We start from the raw sequence: 23,575 nt of genomic DNA, 5'->3' as shown, positions 1-23,575 counted from the left end.
AAAAAAAAAAAAAAAAAAAAAAAAAAAAAAAAAAAACGGTATGCAAACGTGAGCTTTTCCACCCAACCAAATGAATAATAATAATAGTGTTTATCTATACTGCTTGAATAAGACTAAAGATTCCCTTCAACCCACCAGTCGGCTACTACCATTATTGTGGTCAAATTCTCAAACAATATTGAGGATAAAAATCCACAACAAAGGGGTCGAAAAGAAAAGGGTTATGCAGTAAATGAGTGAAAGTGTTTTCTAAAATTAGCCAGAATGGAGGTCCTCGTGTAAACACAACGAAGTGGGTGTTCTTAAAATTAGTCATTTTCCTACCGTTCCCGTCTTCCCACGCAATAAACGCTCCTCCCTGCACACCTGCAGTGTATTTCACAAATTTCTCCAAATAATAAAACCCCAAAACACCCACACTTTCGAGTGTGCAAATAACTCAAAAAAATCCGTCTGCTTGGAACAAAAATACCAAACCAACCAAACCCATATTTAAGAAAGAAATCTCAAAGAAAGGAGGTCAAAAAAATTTCATCCCTCAGGTTATAATTATAATTCGACCTTTCTTGTTCTACCTCAAAAGTTATTCGGAGACTCTTTGTCTGTCTTTGGCTTGTGGGAATAATGTGGAGGGAATTGATCTATCCCATTTTCCTCCCTATTCCTCTTCTTCTCTCCTTGTTTGGCGCACTCTACCACTTCACCATACCGGGTGAGATTCGAACCTTCAACCTTCACATGCGACTTTTTCTACCTCAAAATTTATTTCCCTAACAACTACATCGCTGAGGTTGGTCACAGTCTAAAGCGTACATATATTCCTCTTGTATTATTTCTATTAAACTTTGGTCTCAGATTAAGCATTTTAAGTCCCCTAGCACACCCATTCCCAGAAAAAAACCTCCCCCTACGTTTTTGGCAATTCTTTGAACTGCCAAGATCATAACTCGGTATTTAAGCACTTCAAAAGGAATATTTAGGTTTAAGGCCTTCGCCCTATCTGTAATACTAATAGTTATTGATAGGTATGGCAAAAAATGAACGTTGTTACATCCAGTATTCCCCTAGTACCCATAAGATATTGTTTGGCGAGGAGGAGAAAGGGAGAAACACGATTATTTGTTTTGGATTTCAATATCGGGTTCGATAGGTATTTGTTTATCTTATTATTGCTTTCGCATATTATATTTCCCCTCCAACACGATTATTTGTTTTGGATTTCAATATCGGGTTCGATAGGTATTTGTTTATCTTATTATTTTTGTCGGGAAAAAAAAAAAAAAAAAAAAAAAAAAAAAAAAAAAAACGGTATGCAAACGTGAGCTTTTCCACCCAACCAAATGAATAATAATAATAGTGTTTATCTATACTGCTTGAATAAGACTAAAGATTCCCTTCAACCCACCAGTCGGCTACTACCATTATTGTGGTCAAATTCTCAAACAATATTGAGGATAAAAATCCACAACAAAGGGGTCGAAAAGAAAAGGGTTATGCAGTAAATGAGTGAAAGTGTTTTCTAAAATTAGCCAGAATGGAGGTCCTCGTGTAAACACAACGAAGTGGGTGTTCTTAAAATTAGTCATTTTCCTACCGTTCCCGTCTTCCCACGCAATAAACGCTCCTCCCTGCACACCTGCAGTGTATTTCACAAATTTCTCCAAATAATAAAACCCCAAAACACCCACACTTTCGAGTGTGCAAATAACTCAAAAAAATCCGTCTGCTTGGAACAAAAATACCAAACCAACCAAACCCATATTTAAGAAAGAAATCTCAAAGAAAGGAGGTCAAAAAAATTTCATCCCTCAGGTTATAATTATAATTCGACCTTTCTTGTTCTACCTCAAAAGTTATTCGGAGACTCTTTGTCTGTCTTTGGCTTGTGGGAATAATGTGGAGGGAATTGATCTATCCCATTTTCCTCCCTATTCCTCTTCTTCTCTCCTTGTTTGGCGCACTCTACCACTTCACCATACCGGGTGAGATTCGAACCTTCAACCTTCACATGCGACTTTTTCTACCTCAAAATTTATTTCCCTAACAACTACATCGCTGAGGTTGGTCACAGTCTAAAGCGTACATATATTCCTCTTGTATTATTTCTATTAAACTTTGGTCTCGGATTAAGCATTTTAAGTCCCCTAGCACACCCATTCCCAGAAAAAAAACCTCCCCCTACTTTTTTGGCAATTCTTTGAACTGCCAAGATCATAACTCGGTATTTAAGCACTTCAAAAGGAATATTTAGGTTTAAGGCCTTCGCCCTATCTGTAATACTAATAGTTATTGATAGGTATGGCAAAAAATGAACGTTGTTACATCCAGTATTCCCCTAGTACCCATAAGATATTGTTTGGCGAGGAGGAGAAAGGGAGAAACACGATTATTTGTTTTGGATTTCAATATCGGGTTCGATAGGTATTTGTTTATCTTATTATTGCTTTCGCATATTATATTTCCCCTCCCCCCCTCTCCGGGGAAGGAATTCTCAAAGGTAAAGATGAGAAAGGTAGGGGAAAAAATCAGGAATGAAATATGATGGATAATCGTGGAAAGGAGGGAGAAAACAGCAATATTAAGTAAAAGCTATGTGGTGAAGAATTCGACAAGGGAGAGAAAATTGAGGGGAAAATAATAAAAACGAAAGGTTGAAAAAAGAAAAAGAAAAAATGACGGGTTTTGAATTATTGAGAAAATCTTATTTAAATTTTCATTCTTTTGAAATACCTCTGCTTTTGGAAATCTTTGGTGGATCATGTTCTACTTTGGTTTGTCTGAATTCCTATGTAGTAGGTACAAACTTCAGTAGTGTAGTGGTTAGAACAGTAGACTTTGGATCCGGAGGTTAGCGGTTTTATTCCAAGTCTTTCTTTATATAAAATTCTTTAGAAGAAGAAAAAAATAGAGTTAATTTTGAACGATATCTAAATGGAATCTTTTATTTTATCTAAATGGAATCTTTCACCTACGAGTAGGTACATCAATGTCATCATACATGCGCCCAAAAGATAAAATAATTATTATTTTCTATAATAATCTTTTTCATATTTTCCTGTCGTACCTATAATATGTACCTACTCTTTTAATTCTATTGCTATTTGGCCTCCTGCGTTTCCTACCCTATCTTTTGCTGCTGTATATGTTTTCCCCCTTTCCCTTATCTAGAATCTAGATATTCTTTAGATAATATTTTCTTTTATCCTTTTTTTTTTTTTTCATAGTCTGGATTTTATTTTTTATCATTTATCCAACATATTTTTTGCATGAGCTCCTTTTATTTTCCTTTTTCATCCATTCATGTCGTTCGTATGTCCCTTTGTACCTACTCTTTTAATTCTATTGCTATTTGGCCTCCTGCGTTTCCTACCCTATCTTTTGCTGCTGTATATGTTTTCCCCCTTTCCCCATTCTAGATATTCTTTAGATAATATTTTCTTTTATCCTTTTTTTTTTCATAGTCTGGATTTTATTTTTTATCATTTATCCAACATTTTTTTTTTTGCATGAGCTCCTTTTATTTTCCTTTTTCATCCATTCATGTCATTCGTATGTCCCTTGGATCGATTTTCTTTTCCTACATTCTATACAACTCCAATGTCTATTGATCTAGTTTGTCTCCTTCATCCTCATTTATTGTCGACAAGGTACTTTCAATTTCTACTTTGTTGGTTTTATCTACGAAAGGAAAAAAAGGAAAAGGTAGGTACTCCAAACTTGTACTCTGTCCTCGAGAAAAATACATGTGAGATCTTTTCTCATTCCGTTTATTTTGATTCCCGCCCGAATGGATAAGGTTCGTTCTCGGAACGGCTGGCTTCCTATCCTTTCTTCTCTCTTTGCTTTCGGGACGATAAGACCTCGTCAGTTACAGTTCCCTCCATCAAACCTCTTTAAAAAAATCTTTCCTCTTGTTTTCTCCATAGGTAGGTACTCTAAACTTGTAGGTACTCTGTTCTCGAGAAAAAGACCTATGAGACCTTTCTCGATTTCATTTATCTCTTGTTTTCAGAGCACATACAAGCCAGGGAAACGGCACTGGTTGAAAGTGAAGAAGGACTACCTGTTTGGCGGCAGTATGGCGGATAGTGCAGATTTGGTGGTGTTGGGAGCCTGGTACGGTACGGGTAATAAAGGTGAGGACTTCTTTTGTCTTAAACTTTTCAACAGCAGGCACACGGTCGGTAGCAGGCAAAAACACTAGCAAAAACTCTGTATTGGAGATACATATTCAAAGCTAAAACCTGGAAAACCAACGTAAGGTTCTAAGCAGGAAGTCTTGGAAATTTATAAGGAGCGCTCCTTTCCTTTTTTCTATCTTTCCTTTTCTCTCTTCCTCCTCTCCCCTGCTCTCTCTCTCTCCCTCTCCTCTTTCCCCCTCCCTCCCTCCTCTCTGTCTCCCTCCCTCCCTTCCTCTCCTCTTCTGTACGCCGAAAAAGTCCTTCTTCAAGATATTCCTTCCCATGGGGATACTTTTCATCTCCTAATACACATTATGTTGATACCAGTAGCTCAGTATATCGGGTAGACATTCAAACAGGAGAATCCTCAGTTTCCCGAGCATCGGTACATTTTCTCTCACTCGAACTTTTGTTCTTTTGTTCAAGTTCCTGTCTTGAATGTTAGAGCGCGCTACCTGTATGAATTTTTGTTCCGAAAGCGGGAAAGAGTGTGGGTTTGAATCCCATTGGAGGCGTGGCATTTTATCCTCGTATTCTAGTACATTTAACATTTGTTCAAAACATCACAACTGACATCTCTGAATTGCTTATATGAATTTTTGTTCCGAAAGCGGGAAAGAGTGTGGGTTTGAATCCCATTGGAGGCATGGCATTTTATCCTCATATTCTAGTACATTTAACATTTGTTCAAAACATCATAACTGACATCTCTGAATTGCTTACCAAAAGGACACAGTGTGTAAATTACTGATTGATAAAGCTACCAACAAACCTCTACCGTTTGGATCTTTGGGCAAACATAAGGTAAAATATCATTACGACGTCGACGCGACAGTTGGCGTAGTGGTCAAGACGCTCGGTGTAAATTAAAGTTGAATGTTAATTTGGTTTCAGGTGGAATGATGTCCGTATTTCTCATGGGATGTTACAATCCAGCGAGCAAGAAGTGGTGTACAGTGACCAAAGTACATGGAGGCCATGATGATAAAACCTTGGAGAAACTACAGGTGAGAGAGCGAGCGAGAGGAGAAGGGGGGGGGAGGAGGGTGCTAGGGAGAGAGAGATATGTTAGGGAGAGAGAGAAAAAAGATGAGTAAAGAGAGGGGGAGTAGGTGAGAACTAAACATCTTAAAAAAATCTTTCATATTTTCAGACGGAGTTGGAAATGGTGAAGATCAGCAAAGATGCAAGCAAAGTACCTGACTGGTTAGCCTGTAAAAAGACAATGATACCTGATTTTGTTGCCAAAGATCCCAAAGTAAGTACCAATTTCGGAGCTCTAAGGGTTAGGTGGTAGAGAACGCCTAAGGCGTTAACCTCGCCTAGTGGTTGCCTTCCACTCAAGAGTCTATTATTAATATAAAATGAGTTAAATTGAGTTTGGGCGAAGACCTGTTTTCCGAGTTCTAAAGTTCATTAAGCTACTTACTAGCACTATGTTTTTTGTTCGCTTCAACCTCAAAGGACCACGGAATTTTCAACTCTATCGTTCTTTCTGTTTACTCTTGTGGCAGTATATCTTTTCATCCTTGAAGAATGGCACTGATGAAGTAAATCAATTTAATTTAATTGAAATTAATTTATTTCAGAAAGACGAGTTCAATGATGCCTGTGTCTGTTTGTTCATTTTCGACTGCATTTACTTCAACGGGGAAAGTCTCCTAGGCAGACCTATCCGAGAGAGAAAGAAGATCCTGCAGGAGAATATGAAAGAGATTGAGCATCATGTGGTTCTGAGTGAGATGGAAGAAATTCATGTGAGTATACATATCTATAGCTCAACGATCTTGAAGAAGAAGAAGAAGAAGAAGAAAAAAAAAAAAAAAACACTTTCTTCCATGATCTTCAGATATCTTGTTCTTCAAGATATCTCTAGAACTGTTCTAGAAAAACTTTAAAGATCAATTAGATTCAGTCATAACTGGACACGGAAAGTAAAGTTTAGTTCTAAATCACAAGCACATGAAAGATGAATTTTTGGTTGTATTACTTCTTTGGAAGTGCGGTCATTGATGGAAGAAGGTACTTCAGCAATAATGAGTCCTTTGATTACAATTTGTCGACAAGGTACTTTCAATTTCTACTTTGTTGGTTTTATCTACGAAAGGAAAAAAAGGAAAAGGTAGGTACTCCAAACTTGTACTCTGTCCTCGAGAAAAATACATGTGAGATCTTTTCTCATTCCATTTATTTTGATTCCCGCCCGAATGGATAAGGTTCGTTCTCGGAACGGCTGGCTTCCTATCCTTTCTTCTCTCTTCGCTTTCGGGACGATAAGACCTCGTCGGTTACAGTTCCCTCCATCAAACCACTTTATAAAAATCTTTTCTCTTGTTTTCTCCATTGGTAGGTACTCTGTTCTCGAGAAAAATACCTATGAGACCTTTCTCCATTTCATTTATCTCTTGTTTTCAGAGCACATACAAGCCAGGGAAACGTATGGTTCGACACTGAGTCAAATGAAGTTTTCTTTGAATACCTACTCAGACCTGTAGTGGTATGTTTCTTTCTCCTTTTCCTCCTCCTCCTCGTTTTCCCCTTTCTTCTCCTCCTCCTTCTCCTCCTCTTCCTCTTCCTCCTTCTTCTCCGTCTTCTCCTCCTCCTTCTTCTTCTCCTCCTTCTTCTTCTCCTCCTCCTCTTCCTCCTTCTTCTCTTTCTCCTTATGGTTCTTTCTTCTCCTCCCCTTCTGTCTTTTACTTCCCCTGCTATAAATAACATGCTTATCAAAAATCTAAATAATATAGAATTACTATCTATTCCCAATGATGACATTTTATCCAATAGATAACTGGGGACCCATCTCTATTACCAGATATTATTTTAGCTGATTTTTTCATTGTTGGTTGTGTAAATGGACAATGATCCTTTTATGAGATTCAGCAAAAGTGTATATAGGTACTAACGTTTAGTTTAATTGTGTATGTAAAATTATATAGAATACATATACAATATACATACATATGTGATATTGTCATCGAAAAATATACGATTTACTATCTTTTTAGTGCCACTTTTTCTCTACTCTCCTCTTTCTTGTAATTCACCCGTCTCCGTCCTATCTCGTTGGAATGTATTTCTTTCCCATTTTCTGTATTCTTTCAATGCTTCTCTTTCTTGCATCACACTCTTTTCAATCTTTCATGTTAATTCAACTTCAGAAAATTCACCACATTCCTATTCACTTGTATCTGTAACACTCTAGGCAATTATCTAACCATTCTTGAATTTTGTTTCCGAAAATACCTTCTGCTTCACTGCATTGGCGGCGTGCCACCTACCTTTCTTTACCCTCATTGCACTCCTCTTTCCTCTAATCTCACTTCTGCTTCACTGCATTGGCGGCGTGCCATCGATTCATTTTTAAAGCTTACAAGATATACCTCTCGATAAGGATGAATGACGAGCACGACAAGAGGTCATCGTAGCGAAATCCTATAAAACATGCCTCAAATGCTTACAATTAAACACCATCTTTTTCAGAGTACCCACAAGTTAATATACCCCATTTAAAAAGATGAGATCTAACAAATCCAATTACTAATTTCAGCTGTCGATTTTACTACATTTTTTCTATGGAAAATGTACCTATAATGTTGAAAAAGTTGAATGATCCCACACGCACATTTGTATATTTTGTATTGAAGTTATCAAGTTATTTATAATATTTAAATTTCCCTAAGGTTTTATGTAATTTTAATTGATCATTGGTCTTTTCGCAACCTACAAAATTGGACTCTGTTCTATGAAACTTTCAATAGTTTGATTCATGCAAGTAAGGTTCTGTCAAATGAACAAAAGATACATTATTTGATTTCCCGTCTGAAAGGTTCAGCTCTGTCGGTGTGCGCGGGTATTCCTGCTGTAGGCAGTAATTACGATACCATATGGAAATCCTTGGTAGAAAGGTACGAGGATAAGAGGTCCTTAGCAGGAGCTTACATTGAACAGATTCTTAACTTTAAACCTATTAAAGCTGAATCAAGGGCCCTGTATCAATCATTCATTGACCAAGTTGGTGCCTCAGTTGTTGCACTTTGAAGTCCAATCTATGTGCTGATCTAATCTAAACCAAGGTGCTCTTATGTTTCAGTCTAAACGCTATACACCCTGATGCCTATCAAGCGTTTCAAACATCCAGAGATCTGGATTCAGTGGTTCGTAAACTGGGACTCGGTGAAGACAGCAAAGAAAGTAGCGGGGGTGAGGACGATGAAGATTCCAGTTCCAGCAAAAGCAATATTGCCCTCAAACTGATGACCCCTGTACTCCCTATGCTGGTGAGCTTTCCCTTTCTTTCTTTCAATCCCTGTTTCTCCTTTTCCGCTCTCTCTCTCCCTCTTCCTCCTCCTCCCTCCCTTTCTCTTCATCTCTTTCTATTTGTCCGATCTTAATAAAACTTAGCTAACATGTTTAGGACACTAAGAAAATTTGATCGTGAACTTTTTGGACCCATGAGATTGGGCATTCGAGGCCTCCGTAGAAACCCACTTCCTACACTTCACTGAGCCACTTTTTTCCGGTGGTTTGGCCGTTTTAGTGTTTACTATCAAAATTAGAAGACTTGGCCCATTATATGATTATTATAGGGTGCTCTCTTTTAGATTAACGATCTTGTACATCCCCATTGAACCTCAAATTTCTGTCCATCCCATAGGCTGAGGCTTGCAAATCAGTAGAACAAGCAATGAAGAAGTGTCCTCACGGTATGTACTCTGAGATCAAGTATGACGGGGAACGAGTTCAAGTACATAAGAAGGGAAACGAGTTCAAGTACTTCTCGCGCAGCTTGAAACCCGTACTTGAACATAAGGTATGCACCTAAGTTTTAGTACTTGAACATAAGGTATGTACCTAAGTTTAGTACTTGAACATAAGGTATGCACCTAAGTTTTAGTACTTGAACCTTGGAAGAAAAGCTATGGCCAATGACGAGAGTTAATCGGAAGGTAAAAGCTAACTCTTATGTCAAAAAAAAGTCGTGTAAAAAAGGTTGACAGTCAGTTTAAAGTTGGTGAAAGAATAAGTTTTAGTACTTGAACCTTGGAAGAAAAGCTATGGCCAATGACGAGAGTTAATCGGAAGGTAAAAGCTAACTCTTATGTCAAAAAAAGTCATGTAAAAATGGTTGAGAGTCAGTTTAAAGTTGGTGAAAGAATATTTGACAAAAATAAGAAAATGCAACAGTTATGTATGTCCTCTTTTAGACCATTATTCTTTTGGCACAGCGCAAACAGGAGGTTAGCACATAATTTTCGAAATATGTACGCTTCAATGATTTGCTTTTAATTATACTTGTGTCGCCACCAGTATTGCCATCAAGTTTATGATACATTTTTTATGGCACTTTATGACTTGTGACTCTGATGAGGGCTTTCACTCCGAGGATATTTCTTTGAAACCGGAGGGCCTCTTGGAACGTTTAAAAGTTGTAAGTATTTTGGTAATTGTGACGCGTAAATTACTCTATAAAGTCTTCAAGAAGTTATGATCCATCATAACCAGTATTGCCATCAAGTTTATGATACATTTTTTATGGCACTTTATGACTTGTGACTCTGATGAGGGCTTTCACTCCGAGGATATTTTTGAAACCAGAGGGCCTCTTGAAAAGCTTAGAAGTTGTAAGAATCGCTGTTGGTTGTTTGGAAATTGTATGATATTGATGGATTTATTCTCAAGTTTACCAAGTTGCTATCAAATCAGCTCTGACTCTCTGAGCGCACGGCAGTGCGCCAGGCCATGTTCCAGTAAGTACGCCTGTGTTTGCACTAATTTCAAACCTTTAAGTTCCTGCATATTTTCAAATGACATCAAAAATATTAATATTCAGAAAATTTTATTTTAACGTTTCATCACCGACTACTTCTTTTTAAATTCTCAACCCACCTTGAGAGAATATTCACTAAGGTGTAAGAATCGCTGTTGGTTGTTTGGAAATTGTATGATATTGATGGATTTATTCTCAAGTTTACCAAGTTGCTATCAAATCAGCTCTGTGCGCCAGGCCATGTTCCAGTAAGCACGCCTGTGTTTGCACTAATTTCAAACCTTTAAGTTCCTGCATATTTTCAAATGACATCAATAATATAAATATTAAAAAAAAAAATATTTTAACGTTTCATCACCGACTACTTCTTTTTAAATTCTCAACCTTGAGAGAATATTCACTAAGACCAGTAGCTCAGTATATCGGGTAGACATTCAAACAGGAGAATCCTCAGTTTCCCGAGCATCGGTACATTTTCTCTCACTCGAACTTTTCTTCTTTTGTTCAAGTTCCTGTCTTGAATGTTAGAGCGCGCTATCTGTATGAATTTTTGTTCCGAAAGCGGGAAAGAGTGTGGGTTTGAATCCCATTGGAGGCATGGCATTTTATCCTCATATTCTAGTACATTTTAACATTTGTTCAAAACATCACAACTGACATCTCTAAATTGCTTACTTTTCCCCCGTTTTAATATTTTCATTATCACGTCTTCTTTTCTGTTTCCTTTGCCATGTTCTCTATGAATTATCACTGTCCTACATTTTCTTTTTTGCTGCTCGTTCTTATCTTCTCTTGTTTCCAATAAAGTCTCAAGTCATTTTTACTTCCCCTGCTATAAATAATATGCTTATCAAAACTCTAAATAATATAGAATTACTATCTATTCCCAATGATGACATTTTATCCGATAGATAATTGGGGACCCATCTCTATTACCAGATATATGTTGGTTGTGTAAATGGACAATGATCCTTTTATGAGATTCAGCAAAAGTGTATATAGGTACTAACGTTTAGTTTAATTGTGTATGTACAATTATATAGAATACAAACATATACATACATATGTGATATTGTCATCGAAAAATATACGATTTGCTATCTTTTTAGTGCCACTTTTTCTCTACTCTCCTTTTTCTTGAAATTCACCCGTCTCCGTCTTATCTCGTTGGAATGAATTCCTTCCCCATTTTCTGTATTCTTTCAGTGCTTCTCTTTCTTGTATCACACTCTTTTCAATCTTTCATGTCAATTCAACTTCAGAAAAGTCACCACATTCCTATTGCTATATAGAATACATATACATATGTGATATTGTCATCGAAAAATATACGGTTTGCTATCTTTTTTTTTGTGCCACTTTTTCTCTACTCTCCTTTTTCTTGTAATTCACCCGTCTCCGTCCTATCTCGTTGGAATGTATTCCTTTCCCATTTTCTGTATTCTTTCAGTGCTGCTCTTTCGTACATCACACTCGTTTCAATCTTTCATGTCAATTCAACTTCAGAAAATTCACCACATTCCTATTTACTTGTATCTGAAACACTCTAGGCAATTATCTAACCATTCTTGAATTTTGTTTCCGAAAATACATACATGTATTTCCATACGTATGTTCTCGGGAAGACTTGTTTCAATCATTTTGACAGAAAGTTTCTTACCAACAAGTTGTTGACTTACAAGTTTCACTTAAGGCAGATACTAATTTTAAAATCCTGGTTTCTACAGGGTGGCTTCCTTTTTAACTCCGTAATGCAACATTGTCAAGTGTTTGATTTGGAAATATAATAATAAGTTGGCCCACTTACGCGGTGTGTAATATATAATTTTATTGTTGGTCCATTTTTACGTTCTATGTTGTGTAATTATTCGTCCATTTTTACGTTCTATGTTATGTAATTGTTGGCCCATCTGTACGTTCTATGTTATGTAATTTTTGGCCCATTTTGATTTTTTTTTTTTTTCTTTTACTAGGATTTGTGTGCTCTAATTTTCTTGAACTTGGTGCATTTGTTTTCCTATCACCCTGTGATGAGAAGAACGTAACTATCTATACAACCGTTCTTACCAACAAGTTGTTGACTTACAAGTTTCACTTAAGGCAGATACTAATTTTAAAATCCTGGTTTCTACAGGGTGGCTTCCTTTTCAATTCCGTAATGCAACATTGTCAAGTGTTTGATTTGGAAATATAATAATAAGTTGGCCCACTTACGCGGTGTGTGATATATAATTTTATTGTGATATGCAAACGTGAGCTTTTCCACCCAACCGAATGAATAATAATAATAATAGTGTTTATCTATACTGCTTGAATAAGACTAAAGATTCCCTTTAACCCAGCAGTCGGCTACTACCATTATTGTGGTCAAATCCTCAAACAATATTGAGGATAAAAATCCTCAACAAAGGGGTCGAAAAGAAAAGGGGTATGCAGTAAATGAGTGAAAGTGTTTTCTAAAATTGGCCAGAATGGAGGTACTCGTATAAACACAACGAAGTGGGTGTTCTTAAAATTAGTCATTTTCCTACCGTTCCCGTCTTCCCACGCAATAAACGCTCCTCCCTGCACACCTGCAGTGTATTTCACAAATTTCTCCAAATAATAAAACCCCAAAACACCCACACTTTCGAGTGTGCAAATAACTCAAAAAAATCCGTCTGCTTGGAACAAAAATACCAAACCAACCAAACCCATATTTAAGAAAGAAATCTCAAAGAAAGGAGGTCAAAAAAATTTCATCCCTCAGGTTATAATTATAATTCGACCTTTCTTGCCTCCCTGCACACCTGCAGTGTATTTCACAAATTTCTCCAAATAATAAAACCCCAAAACACCCACACTTTCGAGTGTGCAAATAACTCGGAAAAAAAATCCGTCTGCTTGGAACAAAAATACCAAACCGACCAAACCCATATTTAAGAAAGAAATCTCAAAGAAAGGAGGTCAAAAAATTTTCATGCCTCAGGTTATAATTATAATTCGACCTTTCTTAGACAAAAGTCCTAATGGAATTATAGTGTTAATGTGCTGTCTATAGGCGACTAGTTGATCTTTTAAATCCGTGGTCAGTAAATTGTTTAGCTAACAGAGGGTACCGGGTTCGATTCCCAGAGCCAATTTTTCAACTGGTTTCTTTTTGGTGGTTGTATGGAAAGCTTGTCTCACATTGGAAGCGTAGACGCACGACTTTTAGTAGCGCGTAGTCTCTTGCATAACCAAACATAGGCGACTAGTTGATCTTTTAAATCCGTGGTCAGTAAATTGTTTAACTAACAGAGGGTACCGGGTTCGATTCCCAGAGCCAATTTTCAACTGGTTTCTTTTTGGTGGTTGTATGGAAAGCTTGTCTCACATTGGAAGCGTAGACGCACGACTTTTAAAGCGCGTAGTCTCTTGCATAACTAAATGTATGAAAATCTTAATTATAGAGTTCATAGAGGGTCTCTATCTCTCTATCATTTTCATAGTATTGGGTTTGCAGGTGAGACGGGCCTCTGGAGAAGTTTGTCTCCTTAGCCTTACTGTCTGATAAAAGACACTACGTAAGGCGCATGCTACTACCGTTAATGGTAATGTGGTTGTTATTCTGTTCTAATCTCACACAATGTACGTTTTTCCCTAGGTTCTCCTTAGCCTTACTGTCTGATAAAAGACACTACGTAAGGCGCATGCTACTACCGTTAATGGTAATCTGGTTGTTATTCTGTTCTAATGTACGTTTTTCCCTAGGTCCTCCTTAGCCTTACTGTCTGATAAAAGACACTACGTAAGGCGCATGCTACTACCGTTAATGGTAATCTGGTTGTTATTCTGTTCTAATCTCACACAATGAACGTTTTTCCCTAGGTCAGGCATTTCAAGGATTTCCTTCCCAAAGCATTTCCCCATGGCAAAGACTTGGTTTTGGACAGCGAAATTTTGCTGATTGATAAAGCTACCAACAAACCTCTACCGTTTGGATCTTTGGGCAAACATAAGGTAAAATATCATTACGACGTCGACGCGACAGGTGTAATATAAAATGAGTTAAATTGAGTTTGGATGTTTGGGATTATTTGGGCAAAGACCTGTTTTCCGAGTTCTAAAGTTCATTAAGCTACTTACTAGCACTATGTTTTTTGTTCGTTTCGACCTCAAAGGACCACGGAATTTTCAACTCTATCGTTCTTTCTGTTTTCTCCTGTGCCAGTATATCTTTTCATCCTTGAAGAATGGCACTGTGTATATGTCCCTTGGATCGATTTTCTTTTCCTACATTCTATACAACTCCAATGTCTATTGATCTAGTTTGTCTTCTTCATCCTCATTTATTTTCGACAAGGTACTTTCAATTTCTACTTTGTTGGTTTTATCTATTAGAATTTTAGACTGTCGAAATAGGATACGCAGTCCCTTTAGCTCAACAGTATTTCGAGAGGAAACCACATAGTATGGCCTTCAAATATTTGAAGAATACGACCGAATCAAAAACCTCAAGCTCCAAAAGGCACGCTGCATCTCCTACTAATCGAAGATCTGCTTCTCCTCCTCCAAAGAAGATAAAGAAAGAGAAAGCGGAAGAAAAGGAGTCAGCCGATGAAAACGTGAATAGTGTAAGTTGAATCGGTCATTGGTGGAATTAAAAGTGTTAAAATCTCTAGATTCAAGCCTTATTTTTTTAGGTAGTTTACTTTTTTATGTTCCTAAATCGCCTGTTTCGGGTTCGTTGTTTTCTTATCTTTTCTTATTTCTCATCAGAGTCATTACTCATCAAGTCATTATGTACTCTGGGAATGTAAAAGTCCAAATGTGCTAAATTTGGACATTTTCCTTGATGTTCCCACCCAAAGCACAATTCAAGTTTACCGAGATCATCCAATAAAGTTTTAGTAAAATTACTAAAAATGGCCTCTGACGTTATAACTTGAAAAAAATCTTTCATATTTTCAGACGGAGTTGGAAATGGTGAAGATCAGCAAAGATGCAAGCAAAGTACCTGACTGGTTAGCCTGTAAAAAGACAATGATACCTGATTTTGTTGCCAAAGATCCCAAAGTAAGTACCAATTTCATATACCTATCCCAAAGAAAGTAGTTACCAATTTCCGGCCATTATTGATATAAATCGCAAAATAGTCTGAACTCAAAAAACTCTCTTTTCTTTTCTACTTTCCTTTCTCTTCTTTCTTCTGTCCGTCCCTCTATCTATCTCTCTCTCTCTCTCTCTACCTCTCCCCCTCTCTCCTTCTCCATCTCTCTTCTCCATTACCAATTTCATATACCTATCCCAAAGAAAGTAGTTACCAATTTCCGGCCATTATTGATATAAATCGCAAAATAGTCTGAACTCAAAACACTCTCTTTTCTTTTCTACTTTCCTTTCTCTTCTTTCTTCTGTCCCTCCCTCTACCTCTCCCCCTCTCTCCTTCTCCATCTCTCTTCTCTATCCCTCTTTTTTCCCTCTCTTTCTTTCTCTCTACTATGTTCTCATAAGTTTAATTTTTTCGGTGACTGAAGAGCTCTTCTTTCATCATGTGATCTCATGGGGGTAATAATGTTACGTCCCATAACTCACATGGCAAACACTCATATATGTGGGAAAAATAGTATATTGCTTTATTTAGAATTTTATCTCTCTACTATTTTCTCATAAGTTTAATTTTTTCGGTGACTGAAGAGCTCTTCTTTCATCATGTGATCTCATGGGGGTAATAATGTCGGGTCCCATAACCCACATGGCAAACACTCATATATGTGGGAAAAATAGTATATTGCTTTATTTAGAATTTTGGACTGTCGAAATAGGATACGCAGTCCCTTTAGCTCAACAATATTTCGAGAGGAAACCACATAGTATGGCCTTCAAATCATAAGCCTTTATTTGTTTATTTGGCCTTCACGAAAGTAAAAGTCTGAAGGGATTTTGGATTGGAATCTTTTGTGTTTGAATTTTGTTTTTCATTAGTTTCTTCTCTACGTTTGTTTACGAACTCACACAAATGAGTTTTACTCTAGTCTCACTTCTAAAAGCACAACGCTCTATTAAGCTCGCCACTGACGATGACTTCTATCGCATGCGATAAGTACATCGATCAGTCAAACTTATTGGATAGAAATTCCCCACTCACGATTAATTCTATCGCATGCGATGGACTGCGATCATCATTTCCGATAGAACTCATCGTGAGTGACGGGCCTTATACGTAAACTCGTGTTGTGTAAAAGAGATAACTCATCAATTTTATTACTCCAGGCTCAACCAGTATGGGAAATCTCCGGTGCGGAATTCAGTCAGGCTGAGATCCACACAGCAGACGGTATCTCTATTCGATTCCCGCGGGTGACCAAAAAGTAAAAGTCTGAAGGGATTTTGGATTGGAATCTTTTGTGTTTGAATTTTGTTTTTCATTAGTTTCTTCTCTACGTTTGTTTACGAATACACACGAATTAGTTTTACTCTAGTCTCACCTCTAAAAGCACAACGCTCTATTAAGCTCGCCACTGACGATGACTTCTATCGCATGCGATAAGTCCATCGATCAGTCGAACTTATTGGATAGAAATTCCCCACTCACGATTAATTCTATCGCATGCGATGGACTGCGATCATCATTTGCGATAGAACTCATCTTGAGTGACGGGCCTTATACGTAAAGTCTATTTTTACGTTCTATGTTATTTAATTGTTAGCCCATCTGCACGTTCTATGTTATGTAATTTTTGGCCCATTTTGATTTTTTTTTTTTCTTTTTACTAGGATTTGTGTGCTCTAATTTTCTGGAACTTGGTGCATCCGTTTTCCTATCACCCTGTGATGAGAAGAACGTAACTATCTACACACCCTGTGGTACATTGAACTTTTGTTTACTTTTCATTATTGCTTGTCTTCAATTCCAGCCATATTGATTAATTTTAATATTTGCCGAAAATGGAGGTTTGTTCTCTCCCTCCCTCTCCTCTTTCTTTCTCTCTCAACAGTCTCACCCTATCTCTATTTCTGCTTCTTCTCCATTCATTTTCAGTTCTTCCAAATAGTTTCTCTTCTACATTATTATTACTATGTTTTTCTTCTTTGTCTTCTCCTTCTTCTTTTTTACAAGAATAAAAATGTGCAATAGTTCCAATAAAAATGTGCAATAGTTTTGGAATTCCATAGTTTTTTGAAGAGAATTGCATTAGTTTTGAGCGAAAAGTGGAAAAAAATGTATGGGCATGTGCTGAGCTGGTTACAGTATGGGAAATCTCCGGTGCGGAATTCAGTCAGGCTGAGATCCACACAGCCGACGGTATCTCTATTCGATTCCCGCGGGTGACCAAAATCCGAGACGATAAAGACTGGAAGACTGCAACCAACTTGCCCGAACTCAAAGTGAGTAGCACTACTAAGAAAATGTGAACGTACTAAAATGAGTTTTTTTTTTATGATGTTATTGGAACTTTTTGGGGAATTTAAGGATCGCTATTAATTTATTAAGATGATAAGTAAGGCTCATTTTATTAACAAATTGTACAAATGTTTGGTTCATTTTCATCAGGTTCTGTTCAAAAAGTCCAAAGAAACATCCGACTTCACACTAAAACCAAGTTCGAAGAGAAAGGACGAACCATCTTCGTCGAAACCAAGGTCTACCTCTCCCCCTCCCAAGAAAATAAAGAAAGAGGAGAAGAAAGACGAAGGAAAAGAAGATGCCAATAGTGTAAGTTGAATGCGTATACTTGATTGAAGATTGCTTCCTCCACGATTGCTTGGCAGACCACCTCCATAGAATTGGTTGTATAGATTCACCATTGTGTCCTTTATGGAAAAGATACGTAGAAAAATGACCTATTAGTCAATCGCTAACAACAACTAATATTCTATTTTACTTTCCCGGTGTATGGCAGATACAAAAAGATATCTTTTCTTTATTCTGCCGGCACCATTGGGCGAAAGTTAAAGTTGCTAAAACAACAACAACAACTTTATAATTATTTATCATATTCTGTTTCATTATTTGAAGAATACGACCGAATCAAAAACCTCAAGCTCCAAAAGGCACGCTGCATCTCCTACTAATCGAAGATCTGCTTCTCCTCCTCCCAAGAAGATAAAGAAAGAGAAAGCGGAAGAAAAGGAGTCAGCCGATGAAAATGTGAATAGTGTAAGTTGAATCGGTTACTGGTGGAATTAAGTGTTAAAATCTCTGGATTCAAGCCTTATTTTTTAGGTAGTTTACTTTTTTATGTTCCTAAATCGCCTGTTTCGGGTTCGTTGTTTTCTTATCTTTTCTTATTTCTCATCAAGTCATTATGTACTCTGGGAATGTAAAAGTCCAAATGTGCTAAATTTGGACATTTTCCTTGATGTTCCTATCCAAAGCACAACCCAAGTTTACCGAGATCATCCAATAAAGTTTTAGTAAAATTACTAAAAATGGCCACTGACGTTGTAACTTGGACAAACTCTGTAGCTTTTCAATTTGTATAGAATAAATAAAAAAAAAAAAACTTTTTTGTCAAGGAATGATTGTGTTGTACCTACTTTATGAACCCATGTATCTAGGTAGCGAGAGGGAAAGTGTGTGAGAGAGAGAGTGAGAAAAGGAGTGCATGGCGAGAAAACCCAACATTATTACAGAAGTCTGACAAAAAATACTAACTTACAGTTTTTGTGCATTTCCTTTTATTATCACCTACATATCTAGCAATATCACTCTACTTGCACTATCTTTTCATTTATTCATTTGTCCCTAACTAGAAAATACGGACGTCATCGAATTATTCCTCTTTGTTCTTTTTTTACGCGAGTTTCTTTCTCTAAATGACTTGCACTATCTTTTCATTTATTCATTTGTCCCTAACTAGAAAATACGGACGTCATCGAATTATTCCTCTTTGGTCTTTTTTTACGCGTGTTTCTTTCTCTAAATGAAAAGGTCAACCCCGAGGTGCTCGAAAATACCTTCATCTTTGGCTTAAATTCAAAACCCCCATTAGAACTGAAACAGTAAATGGACTTTGCAGTCACATCCTAACAGTACAAAAAATGAGGTACAATAAAGTACAAGAAAATGGTACAATAATTTATAATTTTTATTCTACTTGCATGGAATTTCTCATGGCCACCTTATATGCTGATTATAGGATTGTAACTCGGAAAATGAGGAGTGGAGTAAAAAAGTCACTAAAATCAACGGACTCAAAAATGTAAGTATAAAATCTGCCAGAATCAGAAATAATAGCTCCACTGTTTTTGGCTAGGGCTCTTCCGACTCTGATGGTCAAATAACTTTGGTCAAAGTGTCCCCCCTAGTCAGGGACAAAAGATGGTCAAATCGCCATTTGACCTTATTTATTAGCAGACGGGACTTTCGAGACAGCCTGTAGTGCATTCTAAATTGTCAAAGTAAGACCATATGTTTCCATTAGAAATTTAGAATTTCCCAAAATTGTAGGAGGTTCAATTACTAAAATCTGTTTGGATTAATTACCTAAGCTGATGACTGCAATTATACTAAGTGGGTTGAAAAGTTTGGATTGCACCTTACCTAATATGATTGCACTTTATAAGTTTATACATTATACACAGTAATGTATCATCATTACCTGAGTAGGTGTTTTCTTTGTAGGTCATGCAAATGGAATATTGCGCAAATATTTCTCCCAAGAACTTGAAAGTTTTTCAATATGAATATAACCCCACCTGGGCCGGAAGTTTTATCTAATCTCTAAAGAAGTTGTTGGAGTATTTTCTTAATGCATACTAAGATATAAAATTTAAAATTATACTTTTAATGAATAAATATCTTTATTTGTTTTTAGGGTAGTTTCCTATCTTGATTTGAGTAAATAATGTGAGCAATTGATTTGCCATTTCAGCCATTACCGGATATATTCAATGGAGTAAAACTTTGCATCCCTCAAGAAGTCAGAGAAAAGTTCTCCGAAGCAGAAAAATACGTCATAGCGTATCCTTTATTTACACCTAAGGATCTATTTTTTCTGACTGAAATTTGGTCCATTATTCTGCTTAAGTATTTTTACTTTCTATTACATTGTGGAACCTATACAAGGTAATGAGAAAGTATTGCAATCGGTTCAAATTTTTGCAATCGGTCCTTCATTTCAGCAGTTTCTTTCAATAAAGTCTCGTTTATTCTTTATGTTCATAATGTATCATTTATCTCAACTAGTCATAAAATTGCTTGAGACGTGATATACAGGGTACCAAGGTCATTGAACTCGTGTAAATAAATAATAAAATTGTGCTATTCAAAACCATCCATACACTTGTATTTGATGAGTGTATTTGATAGAGAGACAGAGAGTCCTATATTTATCGTCCCGAAAAAAGATAGATGAAGGCAGTCTCGTTGAGATTAAGAGGATCTAGGCAGATTGTGAAACCTTATGGTTTTGATGATGGAGCTGGATTGATGTATATTGTGGATTGAGAAAAAAAAAATGGTGCTTGATACCTACAATAATTTGAAAAAAAAAAAATAAAATAAAAAAATAAAAAAAAAAAAATAAAAATGTGCTTGGCATAAAGTTTTACCCATAAAATCAACTTTGTTTTTTCTTCCTCCTTCTCTTGCATCTCTCTCTGTTTCTCTCCCCATCCCTCCCTTCAACTTCTTCTAAATTGGAAGAACATAGTAAGGTTCCCATTGCCGCTGCCGAGTTCTCCGGCTGAACATCTAGGGATATCCTTTGTGTGAGGAAAGTAGCGGCCTTTCTGTACTTTTTATACTGACTCCTACTTACTTACTTTGAGAGTCCGTCAGTATACCACTGAACTAATGCTTAAGCCAGTCACACACTTGCAGTTTGACGTCTGTGGCTATATCAGTTGAGGTGAACTGAGACAAATAAAGCCACAGACGTCATTTATAACTACACGTGTGTGTCCAATCTTAACATTTTTCCAAAGGAATTTTCTTGGGAATGTGTAAACAAGGTGCACTCCTTGTAATACATTTAAGGCAGATTCATTTAAACTGGGGTTTTTTTACTGTTCAGTTCTATAATTTCAAGTTGTCAATTCGATATCTCTTCGTAATCAAAGTAGCCCCTTTGAATATTAATTTTGCATCCCTTCTCTCTTATTTTTCTATTGGTAAGTTTCACATGTTGATTTCTTTATAGGTAATTAAATCGTTTCTTATAGACGATTTATCTTGTCATTTAGTTGTTTCTCCTGAATTACTTGCGATCAGATTTGGAGGTACCCTACTACCAGAGAGCGAGCAAGACGAAGCTACTCATGTACTGGGGAATAAGGTGAGTGTTTCATGGAAGCTGTTTGCGAAATTTGAGCGACTTTGGCTAAAACCTAAAGGCCTGAGCATTGCGAACTATTTTTGAGTTTTTTCAAAGATTTGGCGTTAAATAGCGCAAGTTCGTAACTTAATATTCTTCTCTTTCTTCGGCTCGCAAACTCTAGATGGGAAACGAAAGAGACAGGGGGCCAAGGTGCCCCGCTGTGCTCATTAATTTCTTGCCTCCTCTAGATTTCCAACACGTTTGTAATCTGTTCCTACCTTCAATATATTAGGTGTTGGCTTGAGATCTGCGAAACTCTCTTGAGACGTGATATACAGGGTACCAAGGTCATTGAACTCGTGTAAATAAATAATAAAATTGTGCTATTCAAAACCATCCATACACTTAGAGTGTGTTTGATAGAGAGACAGAGAGTCCTATTTTTATCGTCCCGAAAAAAGATAGGCGAGGTCCGGCCCGCGGACACTTTTGATCATAATTAATTATGGAAGCTGTCTGCAAAATTTGAGCGACCTGTGGCGAAAGGTAAAGTCGTGAGAAGCGCTAGTAACCGCTAGTTCCTTTTGAGCTTTTTCCCTGTATAACCCTAAATGGCGGAACTTTGGTCCGGAATAACGACCGAACCGAACCTTCTGGAAAAGGGGCACAAGCATATTTTTGAATCTTGAAAAAGTGGACTGGAAAACCTTGAAAAGTCAGAGAATTTCATTTTTTTTTTTTTTTAGACACCCTGTCTTAATATGGGAGAGAGAGAGAGAGAGAGAGAGATAATTAGAAATCAGGAAAAAAAGTGATACAGTGAGAATAAGAAATTAAAAAGAACAAAGAATGTCCTAGAAGAGAGAGAGAGAGAGAGAGAGAGATGGTTGATTCTCTGTTGCACATATCATCCTTCCAATGCATGTGTTGCCTTATACGTATTACAATGTTGTTCCCCCCCCCCTCTCTCTCTCTCGCTCCCTCTTTCTTACTCTTGTTTTTGTTACCCTTTCTCCTTCCTTTATGTTTCTCACTTCTTTTCTGCATTTCCTCTTTCTATCTCTCTCTTTCTCTTCCCCTTCCTCGCCCTTTATTCTTCACCCCTCTCTCGTCTATATTTCTCACTCTCTGTCCCTGTTTCCTCTCTCTCTCTCTCTCTCTCTCTCTCTCTCTCTCTCTTTCTCTCTCTTTCTTTCTTTCTGTCTTCTTCTCTCTCCCTCTCTCTTTCTTTCTGTCTTCTTCTCTCTCTATCTCTCTCAGGCATCTCTCTTCCTCCTCCATCTCTTCTATATTTCTCCCTCTTTGTCCCCAATCCCTTTTTCTATATCTCTTTCTCTCGATTTCTCCTCCTCATCTTTCTCTCTCTCTCCCTCATCCCTTCTCCATCTCCCTCATCCCTTCTCCATCTCTCTCTCCCCCCCCCCTCTCTCTCTCCCTTCTTCCCTGTCCCTCCTATATTTCTCACTCCTCGTGTTCACAACACGATGTGATATCGTATTAGCAGGAGACTCCTACTTACTTACTTTGAGAGTCCGTCAGTATACCACTGAACTAATGCTTAAGCCAGTCACACACTTGCAGTTTGACGTCTGTGGCTATATCAGTTGAGGTGAACTGAGACAAATAAAGCCACAGACGTCATTTATAACTACACGTGTGTGTCCAATCTTAACATTTTTCCAAAGGAATTTTCTTGGGAATGTGTAAACAAGGTGCACTCCTTGTAATACATTTAAGGCAGATTCATTTAAGCTGGGGTTTCTTTTACTGTTCTACTCTATAATTTCAAGTTTTCAATTCGATATCTCTTCGTAATCAAAGTAGCCCCTTGGAATATTAATTTTGCGCTACTTTACACTTACCTTTGAAGTAATAAGTTAACTCGTTACGATCATTAGAAATTCAAACTGTGTCTCGGATTTTTCGCAGTACTTACTTTTGCATTTGCATATTTCTTTATTGGAAGTGTGCAGAAATGTGAAAGGCGTGTTGCTGGCTTCTCCTGGCCCCCTCTCACGCTTACTGAGGCAAGATTATTGCTGACGATGAATGAAGGGTAAAACTCCGATCACTAAACACATCAGCAGTTATACAGTCTGTTTCTCATAACCTAACTAAGACCACTGTTGTCCGATTTTGCCGCAGAGAGTTTTCAGATAATCCAGAGTTTAAGACATATACTGGCCTGTGTAAATCCAATGGGTGACGTCAAATAAAGCCCTTGACACTGTGTTAACTCTCAGAGGCAAGATCGGCCATATGTATGTATAACGCAGCCTAAAAAGTACGTACCTACATCTATTGTAACAAAACTCCGATCACTAAACACATCAGCAGTTATACAGTCTGTTTCTCATAACCTAACTAAGAACACTGTTGTCCGATCTTACCGCAGAGAGTTT

At 37.2% G+C, this 23,575-nt stretch overlaps 1 protein-coding gene across 1 annotated transcript; it reads left to right on the top strand.

Annotated features, from left to right (window-relative positions):
* The first annotated feature begins 4,016 nt into the window (after positions 1–4,016).
* Positions 4,017–23,233, top strand: LOC103510078 (DNA ligase 3-like). Its single transcript, XM_008474713.1, has 10 exons — positions 4,017–4,136; positions 5,076–5,188; positions 5,335–5,439; positions 17,152–17,298; positions 17,465–17,626; positions 17,930–18,070; positions 19,053–19,115; positions 19,788–19,876; positions 21,128–21,249; positions 23,103–23,233. The coding sequence occupies exons 1-10, from the start codon at positions 4,079–4,081 to the stop codon at positions 23,231–23,233; spliced, it is 1,131 nt and encodes a 376-aa protein (XP_008472935.1). The 5' UTR covers positions 4,017–4,078.
* The last annotated feature ends 342 nt before the right edge of the window (positions 23,234–23,575 follow it).

The sequence above is a fragment of the Diaphorina citri genome, unplaced genomic scaffold (assembly GCF_000475195.1).
Source record: "Diaphorina citri unplaced genomic scaffold, Diaci psyllid genome assembly version 1.1 scaffold556, whole genome shotgun sequence".
Lineage (NCBI taxonomy): Eukaryota > Metazoa > Arthropoda > Insecta > Hemiptera > Psyllidae > Diaphorina > Diaphorina citri.
The sequence above is the reverse complement of the archived record's forward strand: the minus strand, read 5'-3'. Positions and strand labels throughout refer to the sequence as shown.